The sequence below is a fragment of the Solenopsis invicta genome, chromosome 3 (assembly GCF_016802725.1).
Source record: "Solenopsis invicta isolate M01_SB chromosome 3, UNIL_Sinv_3.0, whole genome shotgun sequence".
Taxonomy (NCBI): domain Eukaryota; kingdom Metazoa; phylum Arthropoda; class Insecta; order Hymenoptera; family Formicidae; genus Solenopsis; species Solenopsis invicta.
The window spans coordinates 28,880,431-28,897,260 of record NC_052666.1 but is presented as its reverse complement, the minus strand read 5'-3'; the positions used below and the strand labels follow the sequence as shown (position 1 = coordinate 28,897,260).

General features: G+C 42.9%; 2 protein-coding genes across 2 annotated transcripts in view; one reads left to right on the top strand and one right to left on the bottom strand.

Annotated features, from left to right (window-relative positions):
- Positions 1-13,609, top strand: part of LOC105199464 — an 84,268-nt gene extending 70,659 nt beyond the window's left edge. The window contains 7 exon segments of the mRNA XM_039446588.1: positions 7,562-7,766; positions 8,705-8,963; positions 9,075-9,189; positions 9,292-9,414; positions 9,545-9,699; positions 9,913-9,992; positions 10,473-13,609. Of these exon segments, the coding sequence (XP_039302522.1) occupies positions 7,562-7,766; positions 8,705-8,963; positions 9,075-9,189; positions 9,292-9,414; positions 9,545-9,699; positions 9,913-9,992; positions 10,473-10,641 (1,106 nt within the window). The 3' untranslated portion in view covers positions 10,642-13,609.
- Positions 13,362-16,341, bottom strand: LOC105199381 (putative odorant receptor 85d). The gene is made up of 9 exons (XM_039446573.1): positions 15,858-16,341; positions 15,470-15,589; positions 15,221-15,338; positions 14,895-15,156; positions 14,691-14,813; positions 14,517-14,607; positions 14,264-14,400; positions 14,057-14,189; positions 13,362-13,975 (listed from the first exon to the last, which is right to left on the bottom strand). The coding sequence occupies exons 1-9, from the start codon at positions 15,996-15,998 to the stop codon at positions 13,925-13,927; spliced, it is 1,176 nt and encodes a 391-aa protein (XP_039302507.1). The 5' UTR covers positions 15,999-16,341; the 3' UTR covers positions 13,362-13,924.
- Positions 16,342-16,830: the final 489 nt, after the last annotated feature.

Below are 16,830 nucleotides of genomic sequence, written 5' to 3'. Positions count from 1 at the left end.
GACGCAGGTAGCGATAACAGGTGTCAACGAGATACGCCGCAACGTTACGCGAGTTCCTCTCCTCAAGGCGAAGATAAGCCAATCGCGCGGAATTATCGATACACGATTGATAATCGCGCCAATTTGATCAACAGTTCGTAAATTCTTCGTGCGGGCTCGCTCGACGATTTGCATCGCGACGATTTCGAGCTTTCGAGTGAATTCCAGTGTGAGTCGATAGAGTACGTATTACGTGTGCTACGTGAAATGTTATCGCGTCTGATATTACGTCGAGCTTCGACGTGAGTCCGTCTCGTCGGCGCCGAGGACAGAAGCGGACTTTGAACTACACGCGTTTGCCAGACCCGTTGAAAACTCGAGATTTTCGCGCTGACCGCGAAAATTCGACGGCCGGACGAAACGCGAGCTGACTACTCGCGTTTCGAAATTCAAATCGAACTTATAATTGCTCGCGCAGATCCGCGTCTCCGTCCGTTAAGAGCACGAGGCTTTTGACAGGTAGTTGAGCGGCGGAAGTGGCGAAATAACAGGTGGAAATAAGTCGCGCGACACGCGTACACTTTGTCAGTGAAATCGTTCTCGTTGAAAGAAAGGAGCGACACGGTATACCGTCTTCCTCGTGAATGCGTTGATCCACATTGCGCCGAGGGGGGGACTCGTTTGCATAGAATGGCCATGAGAGTGCAAGTAGCACCTTTCTCAGGGAAAGATTTTGCTCCCGCTCCGTCGTTCGGTACAACAAACAAATGCGCTTCATTAAGACACTTAAGTCCTTACGACGGGGAAGGGGAGGGAGGTCGATTTAATAAGGAGAACGCTTCTCGCGATTGCCTGCGAACGTTCTCGCTTCTAACACGGTTTTCCCTAAACGTCGTATTCTTCGCGACATTTTTGCGCCATGTTAGCGCCGTGACGGTGCGCGAAAGTTTCGCGGAAACCCACGTTCATTCACGTTAATTACACATTACGAGGTCTGTGGTTAATGAGTCAACGTCATTACGTGTCGCCGGGAATAACGGCACGGTTTCACGGCGACGCGACGAGTTAGACTTTCATTGAAAGTTCGTTCTCGCGGTATTGTCGAGAGGTAGAGAGGATATAAAACGACGGCGACCTCAGAATTATTATCGGAATCGGGGAATTACGTATCGGCGTGGTTGCGCGATTACCTCAGATACGAAAACAAGCATTGGCACACCACCACCGAGGAAACGTGACACGGAACGACGCGATCGTTTCAGCCTCGATAGCCGAAGCCTCGATAGCCGACGTTGCAGCTCGGCGTTGCACATCCGTCCGCGGACGAATCACCGTTACGACGGCGCGGCTCTTAATGCCCAAACTGACGTAGAAGCGGTCGGACGCGGCATCGGCGCCGCGTTGAATAAACGATTGCGAGTCATCACCCGGCGACAACAACAAATCGAGTCTTTCTCCTCCACTCGCGCGGCTTGCCGGTCGCCAAGAGTCTCGGCGCGGTTGCTCAACGCGGATAAATCGCGCTTTCCATTTCCGTTCGAAATCGCGCGATTAATTCCGCGAGGAATTATTCATGCTCGTTGATTAGATTTTGAGCAATATCCGGCGCGGCGAGAGATCGTCCTCGATCTTATCGGTCGGAGATTAATATGCAGTTCGATTTGACCGTGATTTCCGTTCGTAAGGTCCAACGAAGAGTAAGGTCGATTGAGGGGAATAAAAGCCGTCGTCGGGCTCGGGAAAGGAGACGCGCGGAGTTTGGCAAACGCAGTGTCGCGCCAAGTACCGGAGTGCTCATCGTTTCTCTCCTCAGAATATTCGCGACGAGTCCGCGACTTGACATTCGACGTACGTCGTCGTCGTTCTCACGATGAGGAACACGGTGAACGAAGTGGGAACTCGGGCGATATTGCCGCGCGTCGCGGACCTGGAGCGCAGCGTACAGTGGACCAGCCTGACGGACGACATCGACGACCTCGTGAAGCTCCGTCATCCGGACAAATCGTCGGCGATGATCCGACGCGACAAACGTGACGACGCGCGGATCGAGCGGCGCGCCTGTCAGCGTGCCTCCATGCCGGAAATGCAACGGGCGTGCACGGTGCATTTCGAGGATGACCGCGACACGCCCTTACGAAGGGACGACTGTCTCGAGTCGGAGAGCTCCCGGTGGAGCTGGAAGCCGCGAACGGACTTCGAGAGAGAGTACTTTTACAAGGATTACAGAGACTATTATTGCGGTAATCTGGGAAAATGTCTCGAGCCCGTCTCGCACGTGTCAGCCCCGAGGGATCGGGGCTGCCGCCTGCAGGAGACGCGACGCTCCTCCTCCGGAAGTCCTGCCGCGCGCGCATCGTCAGCGCCGTATCCCGCGGGACTCGAGAAGGAGCACTTCAGCGACAGCAGGGAGAGATTGCACGAGATCTTCGAGCATAATCGGTATCTCCGGCGACAGTTCTTCGCCGATACACCCGGAAACGTGCAACCGAGTTGCACCGGTGTCGCCGAGAACGTCGGGAGGAACAGCCAGGAAGTGACTAGGCGTTGCACCGGGTTCGGTAGCACCGAGACGCTCACCAGTCAGAGCAATCAATCGTCCGTGAGCAGTATAAACGACCGGAAGTCCCGAGCGCAGACGACGCGCACTCCGGAGGAGGAGGAAGAGGAGACGGACACGTTAACCGAGTTCGCCAGCAGGAACTTGTCTCGAGTCGTCAATCGTAGGAGCGGCGGCGGTCGCGCTCGAAGGGACGGCAGAGTGCTCGTCAACATCTTACCCGGAAGCGAGATAAGGCGAGCCGACGTGAGGAACGTAACGTCCGTTAAACTCGATGAGGCGAGTAATGAACGGAGCGAGAGCTCGCCGATCCTCGAGAAGGTTCGGTTTCGGGACGCGACCAACGAGAGAGAGATGCGCGACAAATCGTGCCAGTGTCGCATCGAGGAGATTAATTCTGACGCCTGGCGCCAGGAGAGAAATCTTCCGGAGTATATCTTCGGTGGAGCCGGAACGAGGAAGCTCAATTTGGAAGCTCGAAAGAATGGCTGGAACTCGCCGGACGGAAGCGGGCAACACCGACTGAAGCAGAAGAGCAAATTCAAACTCGAACGGGACCAATTCTCGCGAGACGAAGCAGCTCGTTCTCGGATGATTCGCGACTACCGCGGACTATCGGATTCCGTTTCGGCGAATATCGGTGAATATACGGGCGCGAAGACGTCGAGGAGCGACGACGGGGCCTGCTGGAATCTTTGCAGATCCTTGCCGAATCTGACGATTCTGAAGCGGAGCCTCGACACTCCGCTCTACGTCGCCCGGGCGGTTAACGTTCCCGAGGGACTCGAGTCGCTCGGCTCGTCGTCGGACGATCGCGCGTTCGAGCCTCGTGCCGTAAGATCGAGTCGCGTCGAGCTCGAGCAACGCCGAGAACAACGATCAACGGGGCAGCGCGAGGAGATTGCAGATCGGACACGCTCGATCAACCGCGAACAATCGACGTCCAAATCGACGACGGACATGCTGATCCTCCAATCGCCCTCCAACCGTTTGATCGCCCCGCGGCGGGAGGTCAAAGCGGCGAGAATTCCTCCTCCCTTGGACCTAAGCACGGTGAACGAGCAGTGCGAGCGTATGGAGGCGAACGAGAGGAAGTATCTGAACGATTATAGCGTCGACGTGGCGATTCTGCGTAGTCACGAGGATCACGTGAAAGATCTGCTGACCGTCGCCGAGAACGGACGCGCCGTTAACGACGTCGTTAGAGATAACGCTCTGTCGAAGATCGCGAATGAAAGTCCTCGGAACGATCAGCCGCGCGGAAGAGATCCCGGCAGAAGACGGCAATTGTCCGGAGCGTTGCGCAAATCCTGCGGTGATCTCCCGTTGGCGGAGGAGCTGCAGTCGCCGCAGCTGGTCAACAATTGCAAGAGCTCGACGAGCGATCTACGCGGAACAGCAGCGGATCCCGCATCGATCGGGATACTTCCGATTGACCCTGATGCCCGCCACTGTGACCGAGCCACTAGCAGCCCTTTGTTCGATCAGACGAGTCCGATTGGCGGACTTCACGCCGCTGCCGGAAGCGCGCTTCCGTCTACGGTCTACGGACCGATTCCGTACAGTCAGTAAACATGCGCATAATTTTCCTGAAATAATGCTCTTCCTGCCGCGCGTAAATAGCCGCGCGCCCCGTTAGAATCGCCTCGGCATACCTAGCTGTAGCTGGTGTCGTCGACGTGATGATCGAGGGAAAGAGAGAGAGAGAGAGAGAGAGAGAAATAGAAATAAGTAAGAATCAAGTACCAGTTAGGTAGAATGCCCTTTTCTTCAAAACGTCGTTTTAAGTTGAAAAACTTGATTACATGGCAGAATCGAGTAAATACAAAAGTACTTTGAAATACATCTGTATCACGCAAATAAATTAAATCGCGCTATTTGAAGAATCGCAATAGAATAGAAAAAAAAGTTTAAGCTTCGCGTTTAATCTCAAAATTGATTAGCGTAGACACAAATAACAAATTGTCATAATAGCGAAAACTTAGCTTCGCATAATCCACGAAAGATTCTAAAAGCGCGAGAGTAGAAAACGGTAAAGTGGAATTAAATTATATACTCTGGGGGAGAATCAGATAAAGAATAATAAGATACCACAAAAAAAATAGTCTCTGCTCAGGATAAGCACGAGAAAAAGAAGAGAAAGAGAGAGAGAGAGAAAGAGAGAAAAAGAAAGATCGATCGCGTGAGAATCTCATTCAATGAAAGCTGCTGGTGAAAGGTGTTGCGCCGTTCTGAGAGAGTGAGAGAGAAATTGAAATTCTTGTTTTGGCATTTGTGATGAGTTAGCGTACACGCTGCAACAAATTGGGTTACACGAGTAATGACGACACGAAACACAAAGGGGTCAGACGGAATCATAAGGTTTCACTAGAGAAGGAAAGTTCCTGATCTGAAATCCGATTTGCGAAAGAGAGTTGATGTTTTTTTTCAAATCATTTTCATTCCCTGCGTTTAATTTACTTTCTCACCTCTGGCGCGAAGGTGTCCCATTGACATTTTTCTCTCGTGGCACATCCGTGGCGCACTCCGCAGTTTTCCACTCTTTCGATTGTTCGGAGTATAAAAATGAACGCCTTCGCAATCAGAATTCAAAACACTTGATTGCGTGTCAACGGGTTCGCATTCCCGCGACGCGACGCGACGCATCTCGACCTGTGTCACCGCGACTGCGCTTTATCGGGGATTGACCGGTTGCAGGCCCGCGTTTTGCTTTATCAGTCGCACGGTCTCGCTGCAACTCGACGCACGCGAGCACACATTGTGCCTGCTGCTGTTGCGGCATCGCGATAAACTCTCGTCATTATCTCGCGCGCACGAAAGCAGGTGCGCGCACCGCGCTTTTGTTTGCATCTGAAATACGGAGCTTCCTAGTTTTTAAGTGTATTCCAGTGAGAGATAAAGGGGACGCGGGAGAAAGAGAAACAGAGAGAGAAACGCGCGTCACGCGAATCGATGTACGGTCATTAGTTGTTACGTGCTTTTGCATAAATAAATAATAATCGTCTGTAAATGCGCCAAGCCATTGACGTAGGAACGAGAATCCAACTCGGAAGCAATCCGCGTGCTTGAGGACAACAACCGTTATAATTTCGCAAATATTGGCGTAATGCGCATTCACTTCGCTATAAGGTTTACATTTATTTATGCCGCATCACGTGCGCGTAATCAAATGTAATCGAGCATTACATGAAATCATGCTCGGACACCGTATCTAGATTTTTGCTTCGTGCCGGTGTCGACGACCGGCGACTCAAGTATCGTGCTCCTCTCTGCGAAGAAGCCATATGTTCCAGTGGAATGAGATAAACAAGCGGCGGCCTCGATGTAGGTTAAACCGTGGTCTTTTATATGATTCAATTCTTCTTCATGATATTATCTGACTGGACACGATCGTCGCATGCTCTAATAACACTGTCGGGCTTGAACATCTCTTCAAACGCGAGAGGCGCCGAGTCGCTCAACTCCCGTCTTCTGCGAATGTAATTCTCGATAATCTGATATTATTGTTAATCCTAATTAAAGTAACATCTGCGATTGAAAATAGAAGATCATGATGCGAGGATCGTACTTGATACACTTCGCGTAGGTTGTCGGGAAACGATCGCGAATTGTAAATCGACGTCGAACGTTCGCCATCATTTTTAACAACGGCAGAGTCCATTGGAGCGGTTGACGACGACGATTAACTCGATGAAACACAGCACGCGTTTTCAAACCGCGCCTCCAATAAAACGCTCCCATCAATCAAATAATTTAAATCGAAATTAACAACACTCTCTCGCGCGTCGTGCGTGACACGGGTCAGAGCGTAATTGAACGAAATTGCGCAAAATGTAGAGAGAAGAAGAGAGTATTATAAACAATAAGGAGAAGCAATAAAGAGTATTATAAACAATAAGGTACATGTAGACCGTGAAAACACTAAAAATGAGCCTTATTCTGTTTTTACAGCTAAATCTTAGTGTTAATTGATATTTCTTGTGCGATTTTATATATAATAGAGGGTAATATGGCACCCATTTTTATTTTATCGAATAACTTTGTTTATAATCAATATTTTATATTGAAACTGGAACGATTCTATTCATATTAGTATTGTTTAACATTGATTCTAAATTCTAAGTAATGAAATATTTATTACTTGGGACGTGATTTATAAAAATTTGATGCATTGTATAATCGGTAGAAGAAAAAAATGTGGTGATAATATGGCTAGCCTAAAAATAATTTTTAAAAATTGGTTTACTTAAAAAAACACAATATTTAAAAAAGTGTATATTTTTAATTTTCCATCGTTCAGAATTTTCCCAATTTAAAATTTTCTTGCGTTTAAAGACTTTAGAGATATCATTAGAAGTATTATTTTATCTCTGTTTAACATTAAATAACAAACATAAAATAATATCTCTGATCTTTTCGAACACTGCTCTTTAGAATAATAATTTATCGAAGAAATATTTCGATATGAAAAACCATGTTAACAAAATTCTATGTTATTGTTTAACTTTGCACAGCTCGAAGCTTGTACAACCAAATAAAAAGTTAAATAACAAAAAAAAAACATTCGAATGAACATACATTCGTGTGATAATACGATCAAGTTTAAAAACAATGAGGAAGTATGTTTAATTAAATGCTAAAATATACTTTGAAAAAGTTCAAGAGTGCTCAAAAGTAAAAATGCCTTATAACAATTGTTAGCTATTGTGTACTGGCATATTAGCGCCCCTAAAAAAACGGCAGGCTACTAATTGAATAATTCCATAAACAATTGTTAGAATTCATCTCCTAATAACGGAGATAATGGGGGCAACCATAATATCATCTTCTCTTCTATATATATATATATTTTTTTTTTTTTTTAATTTATTTAATTGCGCGCTGAATAAAGTTTTAGAGAGTATCAAACGTACATATAGAACGGCTCGTGTAGGATATCGAAAAATTGTAAACGGGCGACGTCTCGTACCGCCTGCGCATGGGATAGATCGACCGGTGACTCTAAACGCGTCTCGCTTGATGCAGAATCGCCGAGGCGTTATGTAGAGGGTGAGGTGACGATTCACTATCGCTCGCCGGTGCGTACAGAGGCGAAGGAGCCGCTGAGCGAGGAGGAGCTCGCACGTCGCAGCGCGGAGAACATGCGGCGCGTCTACCAGGAGGAGCGTCGTCGCAAGTACCTTCAGGAGTTGCACGACATCGACTCCCGCAGGCACACGGACAACTTTATGTAAGTGCAAAGAACCACTATCTCTATTTTTTCTATTCTTTCTTTAATTCGTCGCGGTCAAAGGATAACGCGCCGCGCCGCGCTGGATCGAATCGCAGCGTTTCGTTTTTTTCGAACCTCGGGTATCACCCTTCGTTGAAGAAGAATTGAAAGTTTTTGCTTTTAACGATTAAAAAGGATAGCGTATCCTTGTCACGTATCTTTTCTACATTCCCTCGTCCTTTTTGTTCGAAAATGCGAGAGTAATATTTTCGAAGATAATAACGGCATCGGCGAAAGGTATGCGCATCTTCAGCTTGTCGACTCGTCGACTCGTAAACACTTCCTGCTATTCAATGCCCGTTGCGTAACGCATCGTGCGTTGTGAGCGGGCGTCACAATGAAAGCGTAGGCGAGCACGCGCAGGTAGAAAAACCCGCGAGAGGTCTCATTGACGTTCAGAGAAGAATCCTAGTAGCCCTAGATTTTCTCAATGGCGAAATAGAAAGTCCCGAGTCGAGAGGCTGAAAGGAAGATGTGTAAATGTAATTTCAAGTAAACTTCTTACATTTTATAACTTCTTATAACTTAATCGACGCACCGAGAATCACGTGTCTTTAAACTTTCATCATCACCATTTCGTTTTCATCGTTTTTCAAAAAAAAAAAAAATAAAAAATATTGCAAAATTAAAATTCCGTCGTAATCTTCAATTAAGATGATCGATTATTTGACCCGGAAATGCATTGGCTGGATTAATATAGCCCGAATAAATCCCGAGGAAAGAGAAAAATGTCGAAAAAAATAAATCTATATTCCTTCGACCGCAAACATTCGATAATCATCACAATGCCGAGGAGAGTTTGCGTTTGCTCGGGGCAAACGGAACGACAATCCTGGTTCGCCGCGCTTGAGAGAAACCGTTCTATCCTCCTCGACAAAACACTCCAACAATTTCAGACCATCGCAGAAGTCGCCCATACCCCTGAATCGCTACGACGATTTCGTGGACGATTTGAGCCAGCGAAGTCGATCCCAAGATCAAACACCGGAGCCGCGTCTGGTAGCGAGAGCGCTTTACAATTTCGTCGGCCAGTCGTCCCGGGAATTGACTTTCCGTCGCGGCGACCTCATATTCGTTCGACGACAGGTGGACAAGAATTGGTACGAGGGAGAATACAACGCGATGATCGGACTGTTCCCTTCCAACTACGTCGAGGTAATCGCTCGAGTCCTCGGGTCTAGATTTTAAAAAGCGTAGACGCGAAAAGTGAAAGCCGGATACCCGTCTACGAAGCGTGCCTTTTTAACAATTTCTAATTTCACTCAGATCCTACCGTACGACGGTACGATGCGAACGACACCGAAGAAGGCGCACGAGGGACAGGCGCGGGCCAAGTTCAACTTCGTCGCTCAGACTAATCTCGAGTTGTCCTTGGTGAAAGGTGAGTCCGCCGTTTGCGAGTAGAACTTTGTAAACTTGATTTGAGGAAATGAAAAAAAAAATATGAACTGCTTCTCAACACGCTCGCGATACTTGTCTGCAGGTGAATTGGTGGTTTTAACGAGGAGAGTCGACGAAAATTGGTACGAAGGGCGTATAGGAACCAGAAAGGGGATCTTTCCGATTTCCTACGTTGAAGTCATTACAGAACCTGGACTTCGATCAGGTAATTTGATCAGGGAAACTCGATTAGATGAAAACGGAAAGAAAAATTTGACAAAGAGAGAGCGACGTTGAATAGAGCTTCTTCGTCGAATCGATGAAATTTGTACAACAAGGACCCGCTTTTATTTCAGAGACACCGATTCAGAACAAACCGGTCGCGTCTCCGGCGGCGCACAGTCTCTTAGCGAACGGCTCGTCCGGAGGGAAAATGAGTATGGGACCCCATCATTACGTGCCGTCCATCCCAGTCAATATCAACACAACCCAGCCCCATTATAATTCACTGGTAACTATCGCGCGATCTCGTGTCATGGCATAATTACTCTGCGGCGTGATTGAATCTTCTTTATAACGTTTCATTACGCCGTCGGATAATGGCCACGTTTTCGTTGACAGAGAGAGAGAGAGAGAGAGAGAGAGAGAGAGAGAGAGAGAGAGAGAGAGACGGTTCTAATGAAGCAAAAGCGTTACCGAAGTCTTTTCTCTTCGTACTTTTCAGCCACGTATGGGAGGGAGCAAGCTGCACGTGTCGCAACTCAGCGAAACCCTGCACATCGAAACGCACTCGGAGCCAATCCCGTAAGTCTTATCTTACACCTTCTCGAATTTGAGACGGAAATTTGTATACAACATGCCGCCGTTAATTTTATGTAACTCGTCATCTCCGGCGCGTAAATCACCTGCGGTGATAAACTTCGCAGGTTTATCATGTTAAATAACACGTGCTCTCATAATGTTTATAACATTGTAAAAACCGGTAATTGGTGATCACCGATCACCGGTCATTAACATTACGTTGTACATGATCATTATGCAGCGATTTATATTATCGGGAATGATATAACAGATATTTTTTATGATCTTTTTTTTTTGTTAATTAAAATACATTAAACAGTCCGAACTGACGGTGATGATCCACGTGAAACGCGTTAATGACTTTTGATGCGCCTAATAAATTTTTTATCCGCTTTGTTCTTATTCACGCGTCGGTGATTCTATCAAACAATGACAAGGGAGGGAAGAGATATGTTGGACTCACAGGTGTTTGCATTTCGACAGGTACCGGGCGTTGTACAACTACAAACCGCAGAACGATGACGAGCTGGAACTGAAGGAGAACGACACGGTGTACGTGATGGAGAAGTGCGACGACGGATGGTACGTCGGCTCCAGCCAGAGGACCGGCTACTTCGGCACCTTCCCGGGCAACTACGTGGAGAGATTGTGAGGAAGGCCGACTGTCCAGGATTTAGACGCCGCGCGGCGCATCAGGGCCCAGGATAGCTTTCACCAAAGCACTAGGCGAAATCGTTAGAATAGACACCGAATTTTTCAACTTTAACCCGATCGTCTCTGGCAATATGATCGCTAAAGATTTCCGCAAGTTACGAACTTTGCTAAACGAATCCCAGTGATTTTTTTTGTGTAAAATTGAAGGACAAACTTGTACGTAACACGTATGATTGCAAGTCTCTACGATGCATTATCTACAGGTAATTATGTTTATAATTCATTTGATTTCAATTATTTATATTTTTATCGTGCAGGCGCGCGTTTGCAGTTTTAATCATTTTGACATACGGAAATTTTAAAAGATTTTAGCAATTGGTTTCTTTTACGACAGTAATTGAATTCTAATTGGTCTCGCAAATTAATATATGACATGGAAATTTGTATTTTCAAGGATACTAGCTGACGAATCTCTTCATCTGATTTTTATTGAACTAAAATATTTGCCGATCTCGAAACATTGCATGATACGTGATTTCATATAACACACGTAACTAGCGAAATGTTACTGATACAACGAATGAGACGTCTAATTAAATCCACGCGACTGCCTGCGCCGCACGGAAGAACTTTCACCGAGTTCGGGGAACGTGATTAAAAAAAAAAAAGAAACATTTCGTGCAACGTCAAATGATTCTTATTTTTATCGTTCCGAGCGGCGAGTAATTTGAGAGGCGAGAGGGTTAAGTCACAGCAGGAAGTAAGAAACGTCACAAGAGTCTTCCTTTTTGGGTCTAATGACGATATTAATCGATAACGCAGTTAGGATAAATATTAGAACTGTCAGTGTTTGCGGCGTGGAGTAATGGAGCTCTCGTGCGATCAGAATTACTATCGGCATATCGGTAAACCGTCGATGTTCAAGACATCGATATATACTGTCTCGGTATATACTTCTGTCTAATGTCATCTCGATCATTCTTTATACTTTATACGATATGATACTCGTGAAATCAAACGCATATATTGAAAAATACCGAAGGTAATCACTGATCACGCCAGGATCCTTTTTGGCGTCGAATTTACCAAAAGATTTAAGATAGTACGCTAGGATAATACGCGAGTTTGTAAGTAAAGTTTGTAAGTAGTGTACGATAACAATTAGTAACTTATTGTTACTGCTGTCCCTGACAGCTGCTAGCTTGAGCCAGGAAGGTGTCGAATAAAAGGAAAAGAAAGGAGAGGAAAAAAGAGGGCGAGAATACAACATCGAAGGGGAGAGGCGGGTTTTGATATCCGAGAGATAATGATTAGTTTGAGATTTTAGGGCGGCTGTACTCCGAAAAAGGGAGGCGAATTAGCACGCGGAGACTTGTGTTGAGTTCGAGAGAGAGAAAGAGAGAGAGAGAGAGAGAGAGACGCGGACGGCGGTTTCCCTATGATTTCGGTATTGTAGATAAAATCGGCCACTGTTATTGTTGCATTCGTGAGTATTTCGAGACTAACGAACTTATAATTGAAAGTTTGCCTTCCCAAATTAATATTTTTGTAAGCATTATTTGTACCCAGAGTTATATATAAATATACAACATATATATATAGATAGTAGAGATATATCTATATACATAAATATATATATATATATATATATATATATCGTATACTGTATACCACGCGCGATAACACTAATATATAAAGATACCATACACGTACATCACGAATAATTAACAAGTGTCGGACGTAATGTACACGGAAAAATATGTATATACATACTATGTTGACAGTTATATACATTCATACAATTGTAACGTGAAAAATAACGTATCCAAGCCAGGTCGTCACGATCTTTTCTAATGTCAACTTTATCACGATCGATCGCGCGATAATCGCCTAAGAGTACGAACGCAGTCGCGAGAAAACAGACAATACTACTACAATAATTATAAAGAAACGAAAGAGAGATCATGTGACAAGGGCATTATGCAGGCGCCGAAGTGTATCCGGTAGATTCGAAAACGTTAGGTGACGTTTTTACCTTCGAAAAAAGTCAAGAAGGAGGCCGTCTCTCTTCATCACCTCGTGTCTTCAGCGTACATTTGAGCGGTGTAAGCCTGATGCAAAAGTATTTTCTCATTGCACGGTATTTTTGAAAAACCTGAATATTTTGTCTATTTTACTACATCAGATGGCACAAAATTAAATTTCTTTTTTTCTATATCAGTAAATCGTAGATATATAATATCTTCTCCGATGTACGAAGCTAAATGCACCGCTTGATGCGCGATGAAAACGCGACAGACATTTCTTCTTGCGTGCAACGTGAGTCTGTGCATACACTGTACGCATATATCCACGTACATATCCCATTAGATCGTAAAACTCACGATCTCAAGTTCGACATTACGAGCCACCGAAATAAATGCCATGATTATTCGTCGAATTTCTGTAACTCGGCATTTCTTCTTGTTTTTCGTTTGTAGAGTAAGGCTCGACGGTCTCAAAATTCTTACAGGATATCCAAACGGTGGTACACCGAGTATACACGTTGACACTGCACACAACGTGATTTTCTTTTTAATTACTACAAAATATCCGAAGAAAGTTAGTAATATTTTCGCGCTACAATTTTCGCCTTACACACGAAAAAGATTTTAATTAATATAAGTGAGTAAGTTATCGAACTAAATATTTAAGGTATTTAAGACTCACTTCTTTTTATTTGAGCTTAACTTTGATGATTTTTGTAATAATAGTATTGAGAATTCACTCACAAGTGTAGTATATGACCGTTTCGGGCGTTATGACGTGCCCGTCAGTACCGATACCAATAACGCGTGATTTTTGCTTGACATTAAATCGAATTTCATCAATTCATGATTTGAATTCACTTGTTTTCGCAACTCGCGCTAACGACGTTACTATGTATCATATACCCTAGATGCAAATAAAACCTAGTCCATTATTAATATTTGTTACATCGCGTCATAATTTACCTTTAAAGTTGAACAAAAAATGAACGTGTTTCAGCACCTAAAATGAATGTCACGATTTCTTACTTATCTCTTCACCTTCCATCCCTGGTTACTTCTTAACTTGTGACTCCATCCGTGAAACAATGCGATTAAAAATTATATTTAACAACGATATATAGTTTAATGGGGTAGGTAACTTATCAACCATTAATAAGTTAAAAATCTACTACTTCCACTATAATCTCTATTACTGTGACATAATCATAGATGTACAAGAGATACTATCCGTATTATATATTGACTATTAATTCAATGAAAGGACGAAAGTACAGTAAAATATGATATTGCAGATTGCAGAACCTTTAAAAAATAAGAATACTCTTAAGAGAACTCCAAAGGAAGTCGTTATAACAATTCGTCGGATTCGTGAATAATTTTTACCGTGGTGAAACTCGTTAGAGAGAAGACATAAATCCTACCGGCGCTCAAAAAATTGGGTTCCAGACCCCTTCGCATCACGAACAGAAGCAGCTTTTGCGATTTCACGGGTATTTCGTACCAGAAAGAGTTGTATCTGCAGTAAACACTTGTATCTCAATCTCGTCACCGAATTTTCGGTTTTATAAATTTAGGTAATTAAAATCTTACATTTTTTCGCGCAGTTGTGTGCTATGATCAATCAATTTCTGCCCTTGTACACTATAGATGAATGTATGTATCAACTGAGCCATGACGTATACCATACACTTTAATGTTACTATAAATTCTTCAATTTGCAGTGCCATCTCGAATGCGATAAATGCGATATTTAATATCTCGCTTTAATCTCACAATAGTTAATAATATAAAAGCAAGTGATATAACGTGAAATGTGCGAATACTGCAACAAATTAATACGTACTTGTAGTAAGGTAATGCTTATCATTGTGGTCGTTATCATCATTTGTATGACGAAAGAAGAACTGAAGGTGTCATCAAGATGCTCCGCGACCCTGAGACAAACAAATTTTGCGAAAGGTATCGATAATTTTTTTTCTTTCCTTATACGTTTGACGTAGTGTAATTGCATACTCACCATATAGCTCGCCAGTGTACATGAACGGAAATCGCGATCTTCCGATTATAGGTCTTGTAAGCGTCCCTACTATTATTCGCGGCATCGTTACGATCGTTACATGATACAGTTTCGAGATGAAATCTGTGAACATTTAAGCAACAATTCGGCTCCCCTGATCAACTGGGATTAAAAGAATGTAAAAGAAATACGAGTTTTCCTTACCCAGCTATAGCGAAGAGACTGCAGACATGCTCGATGTAAGTTATAAACATGCAATCGTGTGCGAGTATGCCCACCATAAGTATACTCATGCCTACCAAATTGTGGATGAAAATGTAGAAATAATATTCTTCGCTGTCCACAAAGTAATACGCGTCATAAAGCATTATTAACGGCCGGGATTCATTGAGAGGTAACATGATGTTCAATATTCGAGGTAAGAGGGTAATTAGCATGTACAAATATGCACCCACGTAACCACATACTGCAAAAAAAACAAAGTAATCGTTAGTTTAAAATAAAAGTTATATCAATCGATTTTTCCTTACGGCAATATGTCAAAGACAATAGTCTTGCGTGTGCGGCATAAGTTTTCATAATTTCATACTCTTTCACGCTTTCCAGCTTCTCCCAATCCTCATGCAGATGATTAGTGAGTTTTTTGATCTGGAAGCACCCTCAATGAATGTTAAATTTCAACCGATAACAGAAGATTATAAAAAGCTGTGATCGTGAAGGGTTATTTAAGTATAATTTTTCAAACAATATATAATGTATAAATTTTGGTACTAGCATACTTTGCTGATATTAAACTGGCACGTGTGTACTTTCAGCAAAATCATAAACATTAATAGTGTCGCCGGTATGGCCAGGAAAATACATCGTAAGTTTTTGTCGCAGTGATTAATTTGAGCCATCTAAAAGTAACAGTAAAAATCACATCCCATTTAGACGATTTATAATTTACATCCAGAATAGAAGTCTATATTTTTATAATAGAAATTTTATATTGTATACTAAATTTTTTTAATTATATATCGCATAATGCAAACTTAACAGATGTGAACTGCATTGCCTCCACATCATATTTTAATCAACTTTTACAAATGTTATTCACTTCATTAGATTTATAACTAGTATAGCAAATACGTAGCAAAAATGTATTACGAAAAATTTCTCTAGGACCTGTGGAATGATCAGCGAAACAGCAATCGCAGTCAAGAAGCACACTCGAAACAATCTCGTTCTTTTACTTTGATAAGGCCATAGGCCGGCGAGTGATAACATTCTGTTTAATAATTTGTAATGATCCCTCACGGACTCCATAATTTTCAAAACAGCGTTTCACCTTCGGCACGAAGTCGATTAAACTTCCGTCTCGTCTTCGTTATGCGGAATGTATTAATGTTTTATCAGATTTAATAGTACAAAATATTACATACAAAAATATTACATTGAAAGGAAATTATTTCCGCAAATACTTAAAATTATTTCAAGTTATATATAAATGATAATACAAATGTAAATGGAAACAATAGAATCCACTTGTGGCACCAAAAAGATTGACAATATCAGTGCGTATGTTCGGTCTTTTCTTTTCTACATATTCGTAGTTTAAAATATGTGTATAATTAAAAAGAGAGTATAAGTTTAAATGAAAAGGAAAATAAAAGACACCAGAACGATTAGCAGAAGTGTATAATTACACACTGAAAAAAATGGGAAGAATGATTAATTCAAAATACAGATATACAAGTAAAATTATGTTGAATCATTAAAATAATTACATTGCACTAGAAAAAAGATTTACTAACTATTACCAAATTTGATAACTTTGCCTAAATTCATTTTTCTACATATTTATTTTCATATGTGTATTTTTAACAAAATTATTTTCTTAAGCTAATAAAAAAATCAAAAGCACATGGTATTAATCTCTCCATGAGTGCTACCATGATATCGTCAAATATACAAACAGTTCGAGATACTGAAACGATCACCGTAAAGTATGACATCAAAGTTTGCAGATACTCAAGATACTTAAAAACAAGAACTCATACTTTGTAATGAAAAAACTCAATAATAATTGTACGATAATTTTGCGCTTATTACTGTAGTGAAGCTCTCTAAGGAATAAACGGAAGACTTTGCTGCGCTC